Raw genomic sequence first — 21,248 nt, 5'->3', positions numbered from 1 at the left:
CGAAAACCGAGGCTACTGAGTCTGCCGATGAGAATATGGTGATTGACAGAGTCGAAAGCCTTGGCAAGGTCGATGAAGACGGCTGCACAGTACTGTCTTTTATCGATGGCGGTTATGATATCGTTTAGTAACTTAGTGTGGCTGAGGTGCACCCGTGACCGGCTCGGAAGCCAGATTGCACAGCGGAGAAGGTACGGTGGGATTCGAGATGGTCAGTGACCTGTTTGTTGACTTGGCTTTCGAAGACCTTAGATAGGCAGGGCAGGATGGATATAGGTCTGTAACAGTTTGGGTCCAGGGTGTCTCCCCTTTGAAGAGGGGGATGACTGCGGCAGCTTTCAATCCTTGGGGATCTCAGACGATATGAAAGAGAGGTTGAACAGGCTGGTAATAGGGGTTGCGACAATGGCGGCGGATAGTTTCAGAAATAGGGGGTCCAGATTGTCAAGCCCAGCTGATTTGTACGGGTCCAGGTTTTGCAGCTCTTTCAGAACATCTGCTATCTGGATTTGGGTAAAGGAGAACTTGGAGAGGCTTGGGCGAGGAGCTGCCGGGGGCAGAGCTGTTGGCCGAGGTTGGAGTAGCCAGGCGGAAGGCATGGCCAGCCGTTGAGAAATGCTTATTGAAGTTTTCGATAATCATGGATTTATCGGTGGTGACCGTGTTACCTAGCCTCAGTGCAGTGGGCAGCTGGGAGGAGGTGCTCTTGTTCTCCATGGACTTCACAGTGTCCCAGAACTTTTTGGAGTTGGAGCTACAGGATGCAAACTTCTGCCTGAAGAAGCTGGCCTTAGCTTTCCTGACTGACTGCGTGTATTGGTTCCCTGAACACTTCCCTGAACAGTTGCATATCACGGGGACTATTTGATGCTATTTCAGTCCGCCACAGGATGTTTTTGTGCTGGTCGAGGGCAGTCAGGTCTGGGGTGAACCAAGGACTGTATCTGTTCTTAGTTTTGCATTTTTTGAACGGAGCATGCTTATCTAAAATGGTGAGGAAGTTACTTTTAAAGAATGACCAGGCATCCTCAACTGACGGGATGAGGTCAATGTCCTTCCAGGATACCCGGGCCAGGTCGATTAGAAAGGCCTGCTCACAGAAGTGTTTTAGGGAGCGTTTGACCGTGATGAGGGGTGGTCGTTTGACTGCGGCTCCGTAGCAGATACAGGCAATGAGGCAGTGATCGCTGAGATCCTGGTTGAAGACAGCGGAGGTGTATTTGGAGGGCCAGTTGGTCAGGATGACGTCTATGAGGGTGCCCTTGTTTACAGAGTTAGGGTTGTACCTGGTGGGTTCCTTGATGATTTGTGTGAGATTGAGGGCATCTAGCTTAGATTGTAGGACTGGCGGGGTGTTAAGCATATCCCAGTTTAGGTCACCTAACAGAACAAACTCTGAGGCTAGATGGGGGGCGATCAATTCACAAATGGTGTCCAGGGCACAGCTGGGAGCTGAGGGGGGTCGGTAGCAGGCGGCAACAGTGAGAGACTTATTTCTGGAGAGAGTAATTTTCAAAATTAGTAGTTCGAACTGTTTGGGTATGGACCTGGAAAGTATGACATTACTTTGCAGGCTAGGTATAGGGTTAGGAAGGGAGGATTAGGTTTAGGGTTAGGAAGGGGGGGTTAGGAAGAGAGGATTAGGTTTAGGGTTAGGAAGGAGGATTAGGTTTAGGGTTAGGAAGGGGGGGGAAGGGAGGATTAGGTTTAGGGTTAGGAAGGGAGGATTAGGTTTAGGGTTAGGAAGGGGGGTTAGGAAGGGAGGATTAGGTTTAGGGTTAGGAAGGGGGTTAGGAAGGGGGGGGGTTAGGGTTAGGGTTAGGAAGGGGGTTAGGTTTAGGGTTAGGAAGGGGGTTAGGAAGGGGTTAGGAAGGGAGGGTTAGGTATAGGGTTAGGAAGGGAGGGTTAGGAAGGGGGGTTAGGAAGGAGGGTTAGGTATAGGGTTAGGAAGGGGGTTAGGAAGGGGGGTTAGGTTTAGGGTTAGGAAGGGGGTTAGGAAGGAGGGTTAGGTATAGGGTTAGGAAGGGAGGGTTAGGTATAGGGTTAGGAAGGGGTTGTTAGGAAGGGAGGGTTAGGTTTAGGGTTAGGAAGGGGGTTAGGATGGGAGGGATAGGTATAGGTTTAGGAAGGGGGTTAGGAAGGGGGTTAGGAAGGGGGGTCAGGAAGATTGTTATATAAATAGAACAATAGAACACAGAGTAGCAGGAAGATCCTGATAGTAAATGAGTTCATCTAAACTGTGAGTGTGTGTGTGTGTGTCAGTGTGTGTGTGTGTGTGTGTGTGTGTGTGTAATGGGTGTGTGTAATGGGTGTGTGTGGTTGTGTTGAAAGGCGTGTTGAAACTAGCACAGTCACTAAAACAAACACAACCAAACTTCTTAAGAAACTGACGCACTCGGCCACTGTGGCATCGTCCACCCACCCCTCCTCTGCAAACACCCTGGCTCCACCAGAGCTAACGCCTTACACACACACACACACACACACACACACACACACACACACACACAGCCACACAGACACACCACACACACACACACACACACACAGACACACACACACAGCCACACAGACACACACACACAGCCATACACACACAGACAGACATACACACACACACACACACACACACACACACACACACACACACAGACACAGACACAGACAGACAGACACAGACACACACACAGCCATACACACACACACAGACACACACAGAGAGAGAGAGCCTGACAATAACAGTAACTGTTGCCTGTATGTGTGTTGTTCCTTATAGTTGACCTGTATCTAGAGGTGAGACTGAGGGGGGGTCTAGTCTGATCTCAGTGGATGTTACCTGTATCTAGAGGTGAGACTGAGGGGGGTCTAGTCTGATCTCAGTGGATGTTACCTGTATCTAGAGGTGAGACTGAGGGGGTCTAGTCTGATCTCAGTGGATGTTACCTGTATCTAGAGGTGAGACTGGGGGGAGGTGAGACTGAGGGGGGGGTCTAGTCTGATCTCAGTGGATGTTACCTGTATCTAGAGGTGAGTCTGGGAGGGAGGGGTCTAGTCTGATCTCAGTGGATGTGTATCTAGAGGTGAGGGAGGGGGGGGGTCTAGTCTGATCTCAGTGGATGTTACCTGTATCTAGAGGTGAGACTGTGGATGTTTCCTGGGGGGTCTAGTCTGATCTCAGTGGATGTTACCTGTATCTAGAGGTGTGTCTGGGAGGGGGGGTCTAGTCTGATCTCAGTGGATGTTACCTGTATCTAGAGGTGAGACTGGGGGGTCTAGTCTGATCTCAGTGGATGTTACCTGTATCTAGAGGTGAGACTGAGGGGGGTCTAGTCTGATCTCAGTGGATGTTACCTGTATCTAGAGGTGAGGAGGGGGGGGGGGTCTAGTCTGATCTCAGTGGATGTTACCTGTATCTAGAGGTGAGACTGAGGGGGGTCTAGTCTGATCTCAGTGGATGTTACCTGTATCTAGAGGTGAGACTGAGGGGGTTTAGTCTGATCTCAGTGGATGTTACCTGTATCTAGAGGTGAGAGGGGGGGGATCTCAGTGTCCAGTCTGATTCTCAGTGGATGTTACCTGTATCTAGAGGTGTGTCTGGGGGGGGGGTCTAGTCTGATCTCAGTGGATGTTACCTGTATCTAGAGGTGAGACTGGGGGGGGTCTAGTGAGGGGATGTGGGGTGGGGGGGTCCAGTCTGATCTCAGTGGATGTTACCTGTATCTAGAGGTGAGACTGAGGGGGGGGTCTAGTCTGATCTCAGTGGATGTTACCTGTATCTAGAGGTGAGACTGAGGGGGGGGGGTCTAGTCTGATCTCAGTGGATGTTACCTGTATCTAGAGGTGAGACTGAGGGGGGGTCTAGTCTGATCTCAGTGGATGTTACCTGTATCTAGAGGTGAGACTGGGGGGGTCTAGTCTGATCTCAGTGGATGTTACCTGTATCTAGAGGTGAGACTGAGGGGGGGTCTAGTCTGATCTCAGTGGATGTTACCTGTATCTAGAGGTGAGACTGAGGGGGGGGTCCAGTCTGATCTCAGTGGATGTTACCTGTATCTAGAGGTGAGACTGGGGAGGGGATGGGGGGTCCAGTCTGATCTCAGTGGATGTTACCTGTATCTAGAGGTGAGACTGGGGGGGGTCTAGTCTGATCTCAGTGGATGTTACCTGTATCTAGAGGTGAGACTGAGGGGGGGGTCTAGTCTGATCTCAGTGGATGTTACCTGTATCTAGAGGTGAGACTGTATCTAGGGGGGTCTAGTCTGATCTCAGTGGATGTTACCTGTATCTAGAGGTGAGACTGAGGGGGGGGGGGGTCTAGTCTGATCTCAGTGGATGTTACCTGTATCTAGAGGTGAGGGGGGGGGGGTCTAGTCTGATCTCAGTGGATGTTACCTGTATCTAGAGGTGAGGCTGGGAGGGGGTCTAGTCTGATCTCAGTGGATGTTACCTGTATCTAGAGGTGAGACTGGGGGGTCTAGTCTGATCTCAGTGGATGTTACCTGTATCTAGAGGTGAGACTGGGGGTCTAGTCTGATCTCAGTGGATGTTACCTGTATCTAGAGGTGAGACTGGGGGGGGGGGGTCCAGTCTGATCTCAGTGGATGTTACCTGTATCTAGAGGTGAGACTGGGGGGGTCTGATCTCAGTGGATCTGTATCTAGTCTGATCTCTCAGTGGATGTTACCTGTATCTAGAGGTGAGACTGAGGGGGGGGGGTCTAGTCTGATCTCAGTGGATGTTACCTGTATCTAGAGGTGTGTCTGGGAGGGGGGGTCTAGTCTGATCTCAGTGGATGTTACCTGTATCTAGAGGTGAGACTGAGGGGGGGGGTCTAGTCTGATCTCAGTGGATGTTACCTGTATCTAGAGGTGAGGCTGGGGGGGGGGTCTAGTCTGATCTCAGTGGATGTTACCTGTATCTAGAGGTGAGGGGGGGGGGGAGGGGGTCTAGTCTGATCTCAGTGGATGTTACCTGTATCTAGAGGTGAGACTGAGGGGTGGATGTTACCTGTATCTAGAGGTGTCCAGTCTGATCTCAGTGGATGTTACCTGTATCTAGAGGTGAGACTGGGGGGGGTCTAGTCTGATCTCAGTGGATGTTACCTGTATCTAGAGGTGAGACTGGGGGGGGGGGGAGGGGGTCTAGTCTGATCTCAGTGGATGTTACCTGTATCTAGAGGTGAGACTGGGGGGGGGGTCTAGTCTGATCTCAGTGGATGTTACCTGTATCTAGAGGTGAGACTGAGGGGGGGTCTGATCTAGTCTGATCTCAGTGGATGTTACCTGTATCTAGAGGTGAGACTGGGGGGGGGGTCTAGTCTGATCTCAGTGGATGTTACCTGTATCTAGAGGTGAGACTGAGGGGGGGGGGTCTAGTCTGATCTCAGTGGATGTTACCTGTATCTAGAGGTGAGACTGGGGGTCCAGTCTGATCTCAGTGGATGTTACCTGTATCTAGAGGTGAGACTGGGGGGGGGGTCTAGTCTGATCTCAGTGGATGTTACCTGTATCTAGAGGTGAGACTGAGGGGGGGGTCTAGTCTGATCTCAGTGGATGTTACCTGTATCTAGAGGTGAGACTGGGAGGGGGATGGTATCTAGAGGAGGGGGGGGTCTAGTCTGATCTCAGTGGATGTTACCTGTATCTAGAGGTGAGGGGGTCTGGGAGGGAGGGGTCTAGTCTGATCTCAGTGGATGTTACCTGTATCTAGAGGTGAGACTGTCTGGGAGGGATGTTAGGGGTCTAGTCTGATCTCAGTGGATGTTACCTGTATCTAGAGGTGTGGGGGGGTCCAGTCTGATCTCAGTGGATGTTACCTGTATCTAGAGGTGAGACTGGGGGGGGTCTAGTCTGATCTCAGTGGATGTTACCTGTATCTAGAGGTGAGTCTGGGAGGGGGGGTCTAGTCTGATCTCAGTGGATGTTACCTGTATCTCAGAGGATGTTACCTGTATCTAGAGGGAGACTGGGGGGTCCAGTCTGATCTCAGTGGATGTTACCTGTATCTAGAGGTGAGACTGGGGGGGGGGGTCTAGTCTGATCTCAGTGGATGTTACCTGTATCTAGAGGTGAGACTGAGGGGGTCTAGTCTGATCTCAGTGGATGTTACCTGTATCTAGAGGTGAGACTGAGGGGGGGGGTCTAGTCTGATCTCAGTGGATGTTACCTGTATCTAGAGGTGAGGGGGGGGTCTAGTCTGATCTCAGTGGATGTTACCTGTATCTAGAGGTGAGACTGAGGGGGGGGTCTAGTCTGATCTCAGTGGATGTTACCTGTATCTAGAGGTGAGACTGAGGGGGGGTCTAGTCTGATCTCAGTGGATGTTACCTGTATCTAGAGGTGAGACTGGGGGGGGTCCAGTCTGATCTCAGTGGATGTTACCTGTATCTAGAGGTGAGACTGGGGGGGGGGGGATGTCCAGTCTGATCTCAGTGGATGTTACCTGTATCTAGAGGTGAGGCTGGGGGGGGGGGGGTCTAGTCTGATCTCAGTGGATGTTACCTGTATCTAGAGGTGAGACTGGGGGGGGGGGTCTAGTCTGATCTCAGTGGATGTTACCTGTATCTAGAGGTGAGACTGGGAGGGGGGGTCTAGTCTGATCTCAGTGGATGTTACCTGTATCTAGAGGTGAGACTGGGGGGGGGGTCTAGTCTGATCTCAGTGGATGTTACCTGTATCTAGAGGTGAGACTGAGGGGGGTCTAGTCTGATCTCAGTGGATGTTACCTGTATCTAGAGGTGTGTCTGGGAGGGAGGGGTCTAGTCTGATCTCAGTGGATGTTACCTGTATCTAGAGGTAGGCTGGAGGGGGGGGCTGGGGGTCCAGTCTGATCTCAGTGGATGTTACCTGTATCTAGAGGTGAGACTGAGGGGGGGGTCTAGTCTGATCTCAGTGGATGTTACCTGTATCTAGAGGTGTGTCTGGGAGGGAGGGGTCTAGTCTGATCTCAGTGGATGTTACCTGTATCTAGAGGTGAGACTGGAGGGGGGTCTAGTCTGATCTCAGTGGATGTTACCTGTATCTAGAGGTGAGACTGGGGGGGGGGGTCCAGTCTGATCTCAGTGGATGTTACCTGTATCTAGAGGTGAGACTGGGGGGGGGGGGGGGGTCTAGTCTGATCTCAGTGGATGTTACCTGTATCTAGAGGTGAGACTGGGGGGGGGGGGGGTCTAGTCTGATCTCAGTGGATGTTACCTGTATCTAGAGGTGAGACTGGGAGGGAGGGGTATCTAGAGGTCTAGTCTGATCTCAGTGGATGTTACCTGTATCTAGAGGTGTGTCTGGGAGGGAGGGGGGGAGGGGTCTAGTCTGATCTCAGGGGGGTCTAGTGGATGTTACCTGTATCTAGAGGTGAGACTGAGGGGGGGGTCTAGTCTGATCTCAGTGGATGTTACCTGTATCTAGAGGTGAGACTGGGGGGGTCTGGTCTAGTCTGATCTCAGTGGATGTTACCTGTATCTAGAGGTGAGACTGAGGGGGGATGTCTGTAGTCTGATCTCAGTGGATGTTACCTGTATCTAGAGGTGAGACTGGGGGGTCCAGTCTGATCTCAGTGGATGTTACCTGTATCTAGAGGTGAGACTGGGGGGGGTCCAGTCTGATCTCAGTGGATGTTACCTGTATCTAGAGGTGAGACTGGGGGGTCTAGTCTGATCTCAGTGGATGTTACCTGTATCTAGAGGTGAGACTGGGAGGGGGGGTCTAGTCTGATCTCAGTGGATGTTACCTGTATCTAGAGGTGAGACTGAGGGGGGTCTAGTCTGATCTCAGTGGATGTTACCTGTATCTAGAGGTGAGACTGGGGGGGGATCTCAGTGGGTCCAGTCTGATCTCAGTGGATGTTACCTGTATCTAGAGGTGAGACTGGGGGGGGTCTAGTCTGATCTCAGTGGATGTTACCTGTATCTAGAGGTGAGACTGGGGGGGGGGGGGTCTAGTCTGATCTCAGTGGATGTTACCTGTATCTAGAGGTGAGACTGGGGGGGTCCAGTCTGATCTCAGTGGATGTTACCTGTATCTAGAGGTGAGACTGGGGGGGGGGTCTAGTCTGATCTCAGTGGATGTTACCTGTATCTAGAGGTGAGACTGGGGGGGCTGGGGGGGTCTAGTCTGATCTCAGTGGATGTTACCTGTATCTAGAGGTGAGTCTGTCTGGTGGGGGGGGGTCTAGTCTGATCTCAGTGGATGTTACCTGTATCTAGAGGTGAGACTGAGGGGGGGGGGTCTAGTCTGATCTCAGTGGATGTTACCTGTATCTAGAGGTGAGGCTGGGAGGGGGGGGGGGGAGTCTGATCTCAGTGGATGTTACCTGTATCTAGAGGTGAGACTGGGGGGGTCCAGGATCTCAGTGGATGTTACTGGTGGGGGGTGGGGGGGGGGTCTAGTCTGATCTCAGTGGATGTTACCTGTATCTAGAGGTGAGACTGGGGGGGGGGGGGGTCTAGTCTGATCTCAGTGGATGTTACCTGTATCTATAGGTGAGGTGAGGCTGGGGGGGTCTAGTCTGATCTCAGTGGATGTTACCTGTATCTAGAGGTGTGTCTGGGAGGGAGGGGTCTAGTCTGATCTCAGTGGATGTTACCTGTATCTAGAGGTGAGACTGGGGGGGGTCTAGTCTGATCTCAGTGGATGTTACCTGTATCTAGAGGTGTGTCTGGGAGGGAGGGGTCTAGTCTGATCTCAGTGGATGTTACCTGTATCTAGAGGTGAGACTGAGGGGGGGGGGGGTCTAGTCTGATCTCAGTGGATGTTACCTGTATCTAGAGGTGTGTCTGGGAGGGGGGGTCTAGTCTGATCTCAGTGGATGTTACCTGTATCTAGAGGTGAGACTGGGGGGGGGGGTCTAGTCTGATCTCAGTGGATGTTACCTGTATCTAGAGGTGAGACTGAGGGGGGGGTCTAGTCTGATCTCAGTGGATGTTACCTGTATCTAGAGGTGAGACTGAGGGGGGGGGGTCTAGTCTGATCTCAGTGGATGTTACCTGTATCTAGAGGTGAGGGGGGGGGGTGTCCAGTCTGATCTCAGTGGATGTTACCTGTATCTAGAGGTGAGACTGGGGGGGGGGTCTAGTCTGATCTCAGTGGATGTTACCTGTATCTAGAGGTGTGTCTGGGAGGGAGGGGGGGGTCTAGTCTGATCTCAGTGGATGTTACCTGTATCTAGAGGTGAGACTGAGGGGGGTCTAGTCTGATCTCAGTGGATGTTACCTGTATCTAGAGGTGTGTCTGGGAGGGGGGGTCTAGTCTGATCTCAGTGGATGTTACCTGTATCTAGAGGTGAGACTGGGGGGGGGGGTCTAGTCTGATCTCAGTGGATGTTACCTGTATCTAGAGGTGAGACTGGGGGGGGGGGTCTAGTCTGATCTCAGTGGATGTTACCTGTATCTAGAGGTGAGACTGAGGGGGGTCTAGTCTGATCTCAGTGGATGTTACCTGTATCTAGAGGTGAGACTGGGGGGGGGGTCTAGTCTGATCTCAGTGGATGTTACCTGTATCTAGAGGTGAGACTGGGGGGGATGGAGGTCTAGTCTGTCTGATCTCAGTGGATGTTACCTGTATCTAGAGGTGTGTCTGGGAGGGAGGGGTCTAGTCTGATCTCAGTGGATGTTACCTGTATCTAGAGGTGAGACTGAGGGGGGTCTAGTCTGATCTCAGTGGATGTTACCTGTATCTAGAGGTGAGACTGGGGGGGGTCCAGTCTGATCTCAGTGGATGTTACCTGTATCTAGAGGTGAGACTGGGGGGTCTAGTCTGATCTCAGTGGATGTTACCTGTATCTAGAGGTGAGTCTGAGGGGGGGGGTCTAGTCTGATCTCAGTGGATGTTACCTGTATCTAGAGGTGAGACTAGAGGGGGGGGGGTGTCCAGTCTGATCTCAGTGGATGTTACCTGTATCTAGAGGTGAGACTGGGGGGGGGGTCTAGTCTGATCTCAGTGGATGTTACCTGTATCTAGAGGTGAGACTGAGGGGGGGGGTCTAGTCTGATCTCAGTGGATGTTACCTGTATCTAGAGGTGAGTCTGCGGGGGGGGGGTCTAGTCTGATCTCAGTGGATGTTACCTGTATCTAGAGGTGAGGCTGGGGGGGGGGTCTAGTCTGATCTCAGTGGATGTTACCTGTATCTAGAGGTGAGACTGGGGGGTATCTAGGGGGGGGGGGGTCTAGTCTGATCTCAGTGGATGTTACCTGTATCTAGAGGTGAGACTGGGGGGAGGGGGGGGGCTAGTCTGATCTCAGTGGATGTTACCTGTATCTAGAGGTGAGACTGGGGGGGGGGTCTCTGGGGGGGGTCTAGTCTGATCTCAGTGGATGTTACCTGTATCTAGAGGTGAGTCTGGGAGGGAGGGGTCTAGTCTGATCTCAGTGGATGTTACCTGTATCTAGAGGTGTATCTAGGGGGGGGGGTCTAGTCTGATCTCAGTGGATGTTACCTGTATCTAGAGGTGAGACTGAGGGGGGGGGGTCTAGTCTGATCTCAGTGGATGTTACCTGTATCTAGAGGTGTCTGGGAGGGAGGGGTCTAGTCTGATCTCAGTGGATGTTACCTGTATCTAGAGGTGTGTCTGGGGGGGGGGGGTCCAGTCTGATCTCAGTGGATGTTACCTGTATCTAGAGGTGAGACTGGGGGGGGGTCTAGTCTGATCTCAGTGGATGTTACCTGTATCTAGAGGTGAGACTGAGGGGGGGGTCTAGTCTGATCTCAGTGGATGTTACCTGTATCTAGAGGTGAGACTGAGGGGGGAGACTGGGGGGGTAGTCTGATCTCAGTGGATGTTACCTGTATCTAGAGGTGTGACTGAGGGGGGGGTCTAGTCTGATCTCAGTGGATGTTACCTGTATCTAGAGGTGAGACTGGGGGGTCCAGTCTGATCTCAGTGGATGTTACCTGTATCTAGAGGTGAGACTGGGGGGGGTCTAGTCTGATCTCAGTGGATGTTACCTGTATCTAGAGGTGTGTCTGGGAGGGAGGGGTCTAGTCTGATCTCAGTGGATGTTACCTGTATCTAGAGGTGAGACTGAGGGGGGGGGGGGTCTAGTCTGATCTCAGTGGATGTTACCTGTATCTAGAGGTGAGACTGGGGGGGGTCTAGTCTGATCTCAGTGGATGTTACCTGTATCTAGAGGTGTGTCTGGGGGGGGGGGTCTAGTCTGATCTCAGTGGATGTTACCTGTATCTAGAGGTGAGACTGGATGTTACCTGTATCTAGAGGGGGGGGGGGGGTCCAGTCTGATCTCAGTGGATGTTACCTGTATCTAGAGGTGAGACTGAGGGGGTCTAGTCTGATCTCAGTGGATGTTACCTGTATCTAGAGGTGAGGCTGAGGGGGTCTAGTCTGATCTCAGTGGATGTTACCTGTATCTAGAGGTGAGACTGGGGGGGGGGGGTCCAGTCTGATCTCAGTGGATGTTACCTGTATCTAGAGGTGAGACTGGGGTTACCTGTATCTAGGTGGGGGGGGGGTCTAGTCTGATCTCAGTGGATGTTACCTGTATCTAGAGGTGAGACTGGGGGGGGGGGTTAGTCTGATCTCAGTGGATGTTACCTGTATCTAGAGGTGAGGCTGGGGGGGGGGGTCTAGTCTGATCTCAGTGGATGTTACCTGTATCTAGAGGTGTGACTGGGAGGGGGGGTCTAGTCTGATCTCAGTGGATGTTACCTGTATCTAGAGGTGAGACTGGGGGGGGGGGGGTCCAGTCTGATCTCAGTGGATGTTACCTGTATCTAGAGGTGAGACTGGGGGGGGTCTAGTCTGATCTCAGTGGATGTTACCTGTATCTAGAGGTGAGTCTGGGAGGGAGGGGTCTAGTCTGATCTCAGTGGATGTTACCTGTATCTAGAGGTGAGACTGAGGGGGGGGGTCTAGTCTGATCTCAGTGGATGTTACCTGTATCTAGAGGTGAGACTGGTCTAGTCTGGGGATGTTACCTGGGGGGTCTGATCTCAGTGGATGTTACCTGTATCTAGAGGGGTCTAGTCTGATCTCAGTGGATGTTACCTGTATCTAGAGGTGTGTCTGGGAGGGAGGGGTCTAGTCTGATCTCAGTGGATGTTACCTGTATCTAGAGGTGAGAGGGGGGGTCTAGTCTGATCTCAGTGGATGTTACCTGTATCTAGAGGTGAGACTGGGGGGGGTCTAGTCTGATCTCAGTGGATGTTACCTGTATCTAGAGGTGTGACTGGGGAGGGGGTCTAGTCTGATCTCAGTGGATGTTACCTGTATCTAGAGGTGAGACTGGAGGGGGGGGGGGGGTCTAGTCTGATCTCAGTGGATGTTACCTGTATCTAGAGGTGAGGGGGGGGTGTCCAGTCTGATCTCAGTGGATGTTACCTGTATCTAGAGGTGAGACTGGGGGGGGGGGTCTAGTCTGATCTCAGTGGATGTTACCTGTATCTAGAGGTGAGACTGAGGGGGGTCTAGTCTGATCTCAGTGGATGTTACCTGTATCTAGAGGTGTGTCTGGGAGGGGGGTCTAGTCTGATCTCAGTGGATGTTACCTGTATCTAGAGGTGAGACTGAGGGGGGTCTAGTCTGATCTCAGTGGATGTTACCTGTATCTAGAGGTGAGGCTGGGGGGGGGGGGTCCAGTCTGATCTCAGTGGATGTTACCTGTATCTAGAGGTGAGACTGGGGGGGGGGGTCTAGTCTGATCTCAGTGGATGTTACCTGTATCTAGAGGTGTGTCTGGGGGGGTATCTAGAGGTCTAGTCTGATCTCAGTGGATGTTACCTGTATCTAGAGGTGAGACTGGGGGGGTCCAGTCTGATCTCAGTGGATGTTACCTGTATCTAGAGGTGAGACTGAGGGGGGGGGGTCTAGTCTGATCTCAGTGGATGTTACCTGTATCTAGAGGTGAGACTGAGGGGGGGGTCTAGTCTGATCTCAGTGGATGTTACCTGTATCTAGAGGTGAGTCTGGGAGGGGGGGGGGTCTAGTCTGATCTCAGTGGATGTTACCTGTATCTAGAGGTGTGTCTGGGAGGGAGGGGTCTAGTCTGATCTCAGTGGATGTTACCTGTATCTAGAGGTGAGACTGAGGGGGGTCTAGTCTGATCTCAGTGGATGTTACCTGTATCTAGAGGTGAGACTGGTGGATGTTACCTGGTCTAGAGAGGGGGGGTCCAGTCTGATCTCAGTGGATGTTACCTGTATCTAGAGGTGAGACTGGGGGGGGGTCAGTCTGATCTCAGTGGATGTTACCTGTATCTAGAGGTGAGACTGGGGGGGGGGTCTAGTCTGATCTCAGTGGATGTTACCTGTATCTAGAGGTGTGTCTGGGAGGGAGGGGTCTAGTCTGATCTCAGTGGATGTTACCTGTATCTAGAGGTGAGACTGAGGGGGGGGTCTAGTCTGATCTCAGTGGATGTTACCTGTATCTAGAGGTGAGACTGGGGGGGGGGTCTAGTCTGATCTCAGTGGATGTTACCTGTATCTAGAGGTGAGACTGGGACTGGGGGGGGGGTCTAGTCTGATCTCAGTGGATGTTACCTGTATCTAGAGGTGAGACTGGGGGGGGTCTAGTCTGATCTCAGTGGATGTTACCTGTATCTAGAGGTGTGGGAGGGAGGGGTCTGTCTGATCTCAGGAGGTATCTAGAGGGGGGGGGGGTCTAGTCTGATCTCAGTGGATGTTACCTGTATCTAGAGGTGAGACTGATCTCAGTGGATGTTACCTGTATCTAGAGGTGAGGCTGGGGGGGGTCTAGTCTGATCTCAGTGGATGTTACCTGTATCTAGAGGTGAGACTGAGGGGGGGGGGGGGTCCAGTCTGATCTCAGTGGATGTTACCTGTATCTAGAGGTGAGACTGGGGGGGGGGGGTCTAGTCTGATCTCAGTGGATGTTACCTGTATCTAGAGGTGAGACTGGGGGATCTCAGTGGATGTTACCTGTATCTAGAGGTCTGGGAGGGGGGTCTCTGATCTCAGTGGATGTTACCTGTATCTAGAGGTGAGACTGAGGGGGGGGGGTCCAGTCTGATCTCAGTGGATGTTACCTGTATCTAGAGGTGAGGGGTCCATCTCTCAGGGGGGGTCCAGTCTGATCTCAGTGGATGTTACCTGTATCTAGAGGTGAGACTGAGGGGGGGGGTCCAGTCTGATCTCAGTGGATGTTACCTGTATCTAGAGGTGAGACTGAGGGGGGTCCAGTCTGATCTCAGTGGATGTTACCTGTATCTAGAGGTGAGACTGAGGGGGGTAGTCTGATCTCAGTGGATGTTACCTGTATGTGTCGTTCCTGGACTCGGGGGCTGGGGGCCAGAGAATTGGGTCTATAGTAGCATCGATGGACACTAATGAATTATCTGATCTCTCCCCCATCCCTCCCTCTCTCCCTCTCTCTCCCTCCCTCTCTCTCTCTCTCTCTCTCTCTCTCTCTCTCTCCCCTGCCTCTCTCCCTCTCTCTCTCCCCTGCCTCTCTCCCTCTCTCTCTCCCCTGCCTCTCTCCCTCTCTCCCCCCTCCCTCCCTGTCTCCCCATCTCAGACAGGGGTGACTGCTCCTTAGACGGCAGGGGTGTGTCTGTGTGCGGGGTTGGAGACGGATCACTGGGCGTGGTTCCGGAGGAGAGGAAGAAACGTGGCCGAGCAGAACTGAGACAGCTGTGGAGGAAGGCCATCCTGCAACAGACACTACTGCTGAGGATGGAGAGAGAGAACAACAAGATACAGGGTAACAGGATGGAGAGAGAGAACAACAAGATACAGGGTAACAGGATGGAGAGAGAGAGAACAACAAGATACAGGGTAACAGAATGGAGAGAGAACAACAAGATACAGGGTAACAGAATGGAGAGAGAACAACAAGATACAGGGTAACAGAATGGAGAGAACAACAAGATACAGGGTAACAGAATGGAGAGAGATACAACAAGATACAGGGTAACAGAATGGAGAGAGAGAAACAACAAGATACAGGGTAACAGAATGGAGAGAACAACAAGATACAGGGTAACAGAATGGAGAGAACAACAAGATACAGGGTAACAGAATGGAGAGAGAGAACAAATGGAGAGAGAACAAGATACAGGGTAACAGAATGGAGAGAGAACAACAAGATACAGGGTAACAGAATGGAGAGAACAACAAGATACAGGGTAACAGAATGGAGAGAGAGAACAACAAGATACAGGGTAACAGAATGGAGAGAACAACAAGATACAGGGTAACAGAATGGAGAGAGAAACAACAAGATACAGGGTAACAGAATGGAGAGAACAACAAGATACAGGGTAACAGAATGGAGAGAGAGAGAACAACAAGATACAGGGTAACAGAATGGAGAGAGAACAACAAGATACAGGGTAACAGAATGGAGAGAGAACAACAAGATACAGGGTAACAGAATGGAGAGAGAACAACAGCTGGTTGAGGATATAGACGGAGAGAGGAGTGAGGGAATACAGCTCACTCTCATTGAAGTCCCCGGCCGCTAGGATCCTCGCCTCAGCAGGAGCGTTTTCCTGTTTGAGCTGTGTACCGCCATAAGCACTCTCAGCTGGTTGAGGTTATTTGAGGATATAGACGGAGCGTCATGAACCCAATCAAACCTGCTCATCACACACCCAGGTGAAACTGGCATGTCTAGGGCAACCATAAACGGATCGTAAAATTGTTCTCTCGGAATTCAACAACATGAAATACCTAGAATTAGATGTTGTCATCGGGTGTGTGTGGTCTTACCTGGTGAAGGTACAGTTCAGGTGAGGTTGAGCCGTGTGTTGCCAGGGGTTACGCCCAACCTCACGACGGTTAACGCTTTGGGCCAGGAACCGAAACGTCGCTACGTTGAATCCCTGAGCCGACAAGGTGAAACAAATCTGTCGATGTACAAGACCCTTCACCCCTAATAGATCCATGGTCAAGGTTAATAGTGGTAGACCCTGGCCGTGACCCCCCCTCTCAGACCCTGGCCGTGACCCCCCCTCTCTCAGACCCTGGCCGTGACCCTCTCTCAGACCCTGGCCGTGACCCCCCTCTCTCAGACCCTGGCCGTGACACCCCCTCTCTCAGACCCTGGCCGTGACCCCCCTCCTCCTCTCCGACCCCGGCCGTGACCCCCCCCTCTCTCCGACCCTGGCCGTGACCCACCCCTTCTCTCTCCGACCCTGGCCGTGACCCCCCTCTCTCCGACCCTGGCCGTGACCCCACCCTCTCTCATCGACCCTGGCCGTGATCCCCCTTCTCTTTGATCCTGGCCGTGACCCCCCTTCTCTTTGATCCTGGCCGTGACCCCCACCCTTCTCTTTGATCCTGGCTGTGGACCCCCTCTCCCCGATCGTATTTTCCCTGACTAATTCTAACCCCTAACCTCTACAATTAGCCTTAGTCCTCGTGGGGAACCTGGGAAATGTGAAGGGAGACTTTGTCCTTGTGGACAGTTTCTTTTGGAACTTCAGTTCATTTTTTAAATTGAGAGAGGGAGAGAGAGAGGGAGAGAGAGAGAGGGAGAGAGAGAGAGGGAGAGGGAGAGAGAGAGGGGGAGAGAGAGAGAGGGAGAGAGGGAGGGAGAGAGAGAGGGAGGGAGAGGGAGAGAGAGGGAGACAGAGAGAGAGAGAGAGAGAGAGAGAGAGGTGTAGAGAGAGAGAGAGAGATTTGTAATGTTTATTTCACTTTCTATATTATCTACCTCACTTGCTTTGGCAACGTTAACACATGTTTCCCATGCCAATAAAGCCCTTGAATTGAATTGAGAGAGACACTACTATAGACCAGAGCCCTATTCCCTATGTAGTGCACTACTATAGACCAGAGCCCTATTCCCTATGTAGTGCACTACTATAGACCAGAGCCCTATTCCCTATCGTGAGAGAGGGGGGTTCTCCTCTCATCATGTTGATCTGTCTGCGTAGCGTCGGAGAGTAAGCGTCAGCGTCTGGACTATGAAGAGATAACTCCCTGTCTGAAGGACGTCACGCTGGTCTGGGAGAGCATGCTGGGAACACAGGCCAGGTCGAAGGTCAAGTTCAACACTGACACTGTCCACTCTGCTGTGGAACAGGGTAATCACACACACACACAGACACACACACAGACACACACACAGACACACACACACACACACACACACACACACAGCAAGGCCACTGGAATATCAGGTGGTTTAACACACCTCTAATGTTACTCTCCATATATATACACCTCCCTCTCCCTCCTCCTCCCCATCTCTCCCTCTCCCTCCTCCTCCCCATCTCTCCCTCTCCCTCCTCCTCCCCATCTCTCCCTCTCCCTCCTCCTCCCCATCTCCCTCTCCCTCCTCCTCCCCATCTCTCTCTCCCTCCTCCTCCCCATCTCTCTCTCCTCCTCCTCCCCATCTCTCTCTCCCTCCTCCTCCCCATCTCTCTCTCCCTCCTCCTCCCCATCTCTCTCTCCCTCCTCCTCCCCATCTCCCTCTCCCTCCTCCTCCCCATCTCTCCCTCTCCCTCCTCCTCCCCATCTCTCCCTCTCCCTTCTCCTCCCCATCTCTCCCTCTCCCTTCTCCTCCCCATCTCTCCCTCCTCCCCCCATCTCTCCCTCTCCCTCCTCCTCCCCATCTCTCCCTCTCCCTCCTCCTCCCCATCTCTCCCTCTCCCTCCTCCTCCCCATCTCCCTCTCTCTCCTCCTCCCCATCTCTCCCTCTCCCTCCTCCTCCCCATCTCTCCCTCTCCCTCCTCCTCCCCATCTCTCCCTCCTCCTCCCCATCTCCCCTCCTCCTCCCCATCTCCCTCTCCCTCCTCCTCCCCATCTCTCTCTCCCTCCTCCTCCCCATCTCTCTCTCCCTCCTCCTCCCCATCTCTCTCTCCCTCCTCCTCCCCATCTCTCTCTCCCTCCTCCTCCCCATCTCTCTCTCCCTCCTCCTCCCCATCTCTCTCTCCCTCCTCCTCCCCATCTCTCCCTCCTCCTCCCCATCTCTCCCTCCTCCTCCCCATCTCTCCCTCCTCCTCCCCATCTCTCCCTCCCTTCCTCCCTCCTCCTCCCCATCTCTCCCTCTCCCTCCTCCTCCCCATCTCTCCCTCTCCCTCCTCCTCCCCATCTCCCTCTCCCTCCTCCTCCCCATCTCTCCCTCTCCCTCCTCCTCCCCATCTCTCCCTCTCCCTTCTCCTCCCCATCTCTCCCTCTCCCTCCTCCTCCCCATCTCTCCCTCTCCCTCCTCCTCCCCATCTCTCCCTCTCCCTCCTCCTCCCCATCTCTCCCTCTCCCTCCTCCTCCCCATCTCTCCCTCCTCCTCCCCATCTCCCTCTCTCTCCTCCTCCCCATCTCTCCCTCTCCCTCCTCCTCCCCATCTCTCCCTCTCCCTCCTCCTCCCCATCTCTCCCTCTCCCTCCTCCTCCCCATCTCTCCCTCTCCCTCCTCCTCCCCATCTCCCTCTCCCTCCTCCTCCCCATCTCTCCCTCCTCCTCCCCATCTCTCCCTCCTCCTCCCCATCTCTCTCTCCCTCCTCCTCCCCATCTCTCCCTCCTCCTCCCCATCTCCCTCTCCCTCCTCCTCCCCATCTCTCCCTCTCCCTCCTCCTCCCCATCTCTCCCTCTCCCTCCTCCTCCCCATCTCTCCCTCTCCCTTCTCCTCCCCATCTCTCCCTCTCCCTCCTCCACCCCATCTCTCCCTCTCCCTCCTCCTCCCCCCATCTCCCTCTCCCTCCTCCTCCCCATCTCTCCCTCTCCCTCCTCCTCCCCATCTCCCTCTCCCTCCTCCTCCCCATCTCTCTCTCCCCTCCCCATCTCTCCCTCCTCCTCCCCATCTCCCTCTCCCTCCTCCTCCCCATCTCTCTCTCTCCCCCCCCCCATCTCTCTCTCCCCCCTCCCCCATCTCTCTCTCCCCCTCCCCCATCTCTCTCTCCCCCTCCCCATCTCTCTCCCCCCTCCCCCCATCTCTCTCTCCCCTCCTCCCCATCTCTCCCTCTCCCTCCTCCTCCCCATCTCTCCCTCTCCCTCCTCCTCCCCATCTCTCCCTCTCCCTCCCCCATCTCTCTCTCCCTCCTCCTCCCCATCTCTCCCTCCTCCTCCCCATCTCTCCCTCCTCCTCCCCATCTCTCCCTCCTCCTCCCTCCTCCTCCCCATCTCTCCCTCTCCCTCCTCCTCCCCATCTCCCTCTCCCTCCTCCCCCTCTCTCTCCTCCTCCCCATCTCTCCCTCCTCCTCCCCATCTCCCTCTCCCTCCTCCTCCCCATCTCTCTCTCTCCCCCCCCCATCTCTCTCTCCCCCTCCCCATCTCTCTCTCCCCCTCCCCCATCTCTCTCTCCCCCCCCTCCCCATCTCTCTCTCCCCCCTCCTCCCCATCTCTCCCTCTCCCTCCTCCTCCCCATCTCTCCCTCCTCCTCCCCATCTCTCCCTCTCCCTCCTCCTCCCCATCTCTCCCTCTCCCTCCTCCTCCCCATCTCCCTCTCTCTCCTCCTCCCCATCTCTCCCTCTCCCTCCTCCTCCCCATCTCTCCCTCTCCCTCCTCCTCCCCATCTCTCCCTCCTCCTCCTCCCCATCTCTCTCTCCCTCCTCCTCCCCATCTCTCTCTCCTCCTCCTCCCCATCTCTCCCTCTCCCTCCTCCTCCCCATCTCTCCCTCCCCCCCCATCTCTCTCTCCCTCCTCCTCCCCATCTCTCTCTCCCTCCTCCTCCCCATCTCTCATCTCCCTCCTCCTCCCCATCTCTCTCTCCCTCCTCCTCCCCATCTCTCTCCCTCCTCCTCCCCATCTCTCTCTCCCTCCCCCTTTCTCTCTCCCTCCTCCCTCCCCATCTCTCTCTCCCCCCATCTCTCCCTCCCCCTCCCCTCCCCAGGAGTTCCGAGACAGTACAGAGGAGAGGTGTGGAAGTTCCTGTCAGAGCAGTTTGTATTGAGACAACCGGTTCCTGTCAGATCTCCATCTGACAACAGGCCTTATAAAGAACTGCTGAAACAACTGACCTCCCAACAGCACGCCATCCTCATAGACCTGGGTGAGACCCTACACCCTACACCCTACAGCACGCCATCCTCATAGACCTGGGTGAGACCCTACACACTACACCCTACACCCTACAGCACGCCATCCTCATAGACCTGGGTGAGACCCTACACCCTACACCCTACAGCACGCCATCCTCATAGACCTGGGTGAGACCCTACACCCTACACCCTACAGCACGCCATCCTCATAGACCTGGGTGAGACCCTACACCCTACACCCTACAGCACGCCATCCTCATAGACCTGGGTGAGACCCTACACCCTACACCCTACAGCACGCCATCCTCATAGACCTGGGTGAGACCCTACACCCTACAGCACGCCATCCTCATAGACCTGGGTGAGACCCTACACTAGACACTATACCCTACACACTACACCCTACACCCTACAGCACGCCATCCTCATAGACCTGGGTGAGACCCTACACCCTACACCCTACAGCACGCCATCCTCATAGACCTGGGTGAGACCCTACACCCTACACCCTACAGCACGCCATCCTCATAGACCTGGGTGAGACCCTACACCCTACACCCTACAGCACGCCATCCTCATAGACCTGGGTGAGACCCTACACCCTACACCCTACACCCTACAGCACGCCATCCTCATAGACCTGGGTGAGACCCTACACCCTACAGCACGCCATCCTCATAGACCTGGGTGAGACCCTACACCCTACACCCTACAGCACGCCATCCTCATAGACCTGGGTGAGACCCTACACCCTACACCCTACAGCACGCCATCCTCATAGACCTGGGTGAGACCCTACACCCTACACCCTACAGCACGCCATCCTCATAGACCTGGGTGAGACCCTACACCCTACAGCACGCCATCCTCATAGACCTGGGTGAGACCCTACACCCTACAGCACGCCATCCTCATAGACCTGGGTGAGACCCTACACACTATACCCTACACCCTACAGCATGCCATCCTCATAGACCTGGGTGAGACCCTACACACTATACCCTACACCCTACAGCACGCCATCCTCATAGACCTGGGTGAGACCCTACACACTATACCCTACACCCTACAGCACACCATCCTCATAGACCTGGGTGAGACCCTACACACTATACCCTACACCCTACAGCACACCATCCTCATAGACCTGGGTGAGACCCTACACACTATACCCTACACCCTACAGCACGCCATCCTCATAGACCTGGGTGAGACCCTACACCCTACAGCACGCCATCCTCATAGACCTGGGTGAGACCCTACACCCTACACCCTACAGCACGCCATCCTCATAGACCTGGGTGAGACCCTACACCCTACAGCACGCCATCCTCATAGACCTGGGTGAGACCCTACACCCTAC

General features: G+C 54.0%; 1 protein-coding gene across 3 annotated transcripts in view; it reads left to right on the top strand.

Annotated features, from left to right (window-relative positions):
* Positions 1-21,248, top strand: part of tbc1d1 (TBC1 (tre-2/USP6, BUB2, cdc16) domain family, member 1) — a 146,367-nt gene that overhangs the window by 78,788 nt on the left and 46,331 nt on the right. For all 3 annotated transcript variants that reach the window (XM_042318262.1, XM_042318264.1, XM_042318263.1), the window contains exons 12-14: positions 14,480-14,665; positions 16,845-16,994; positions 19,738-19,896. In XM_042318262.1, coding sequence (XP_042174196.1) covers positions 14,480-14,665; positions 16,845-16,994; positions 19,738-19,896 — 495 coding nt within the window. The remainder of the gene's footprint in view (positions 1-14,479; positions 14,666-16,844; positions 16,995-19,737; positions 19,897-21,248) is intronic.

This window comes from Oncorhynchus tshawytscha, unplaced genomic scaffold, assembly GCF_018296145.1.
Source record: "Oncorhynchus tshawytscha isolate Ot180627B unplaced genomic scaffold, Otsh_v2.0 Un_scaffold_1746_pilon_pilon, whole genome shotgun sequence".
Lineage (NCBI taxonomy): Eukaryota > Metazoa > Chordata > Actinopteri > Salmoniformes > Salmonidae > Oncorhynchus > Oncorhynchus tshawytscha.
Note: the sequence above shows the minus strand (reverse complement) of the source record. Positions and strands in the feature narration are given on the sequence as shown.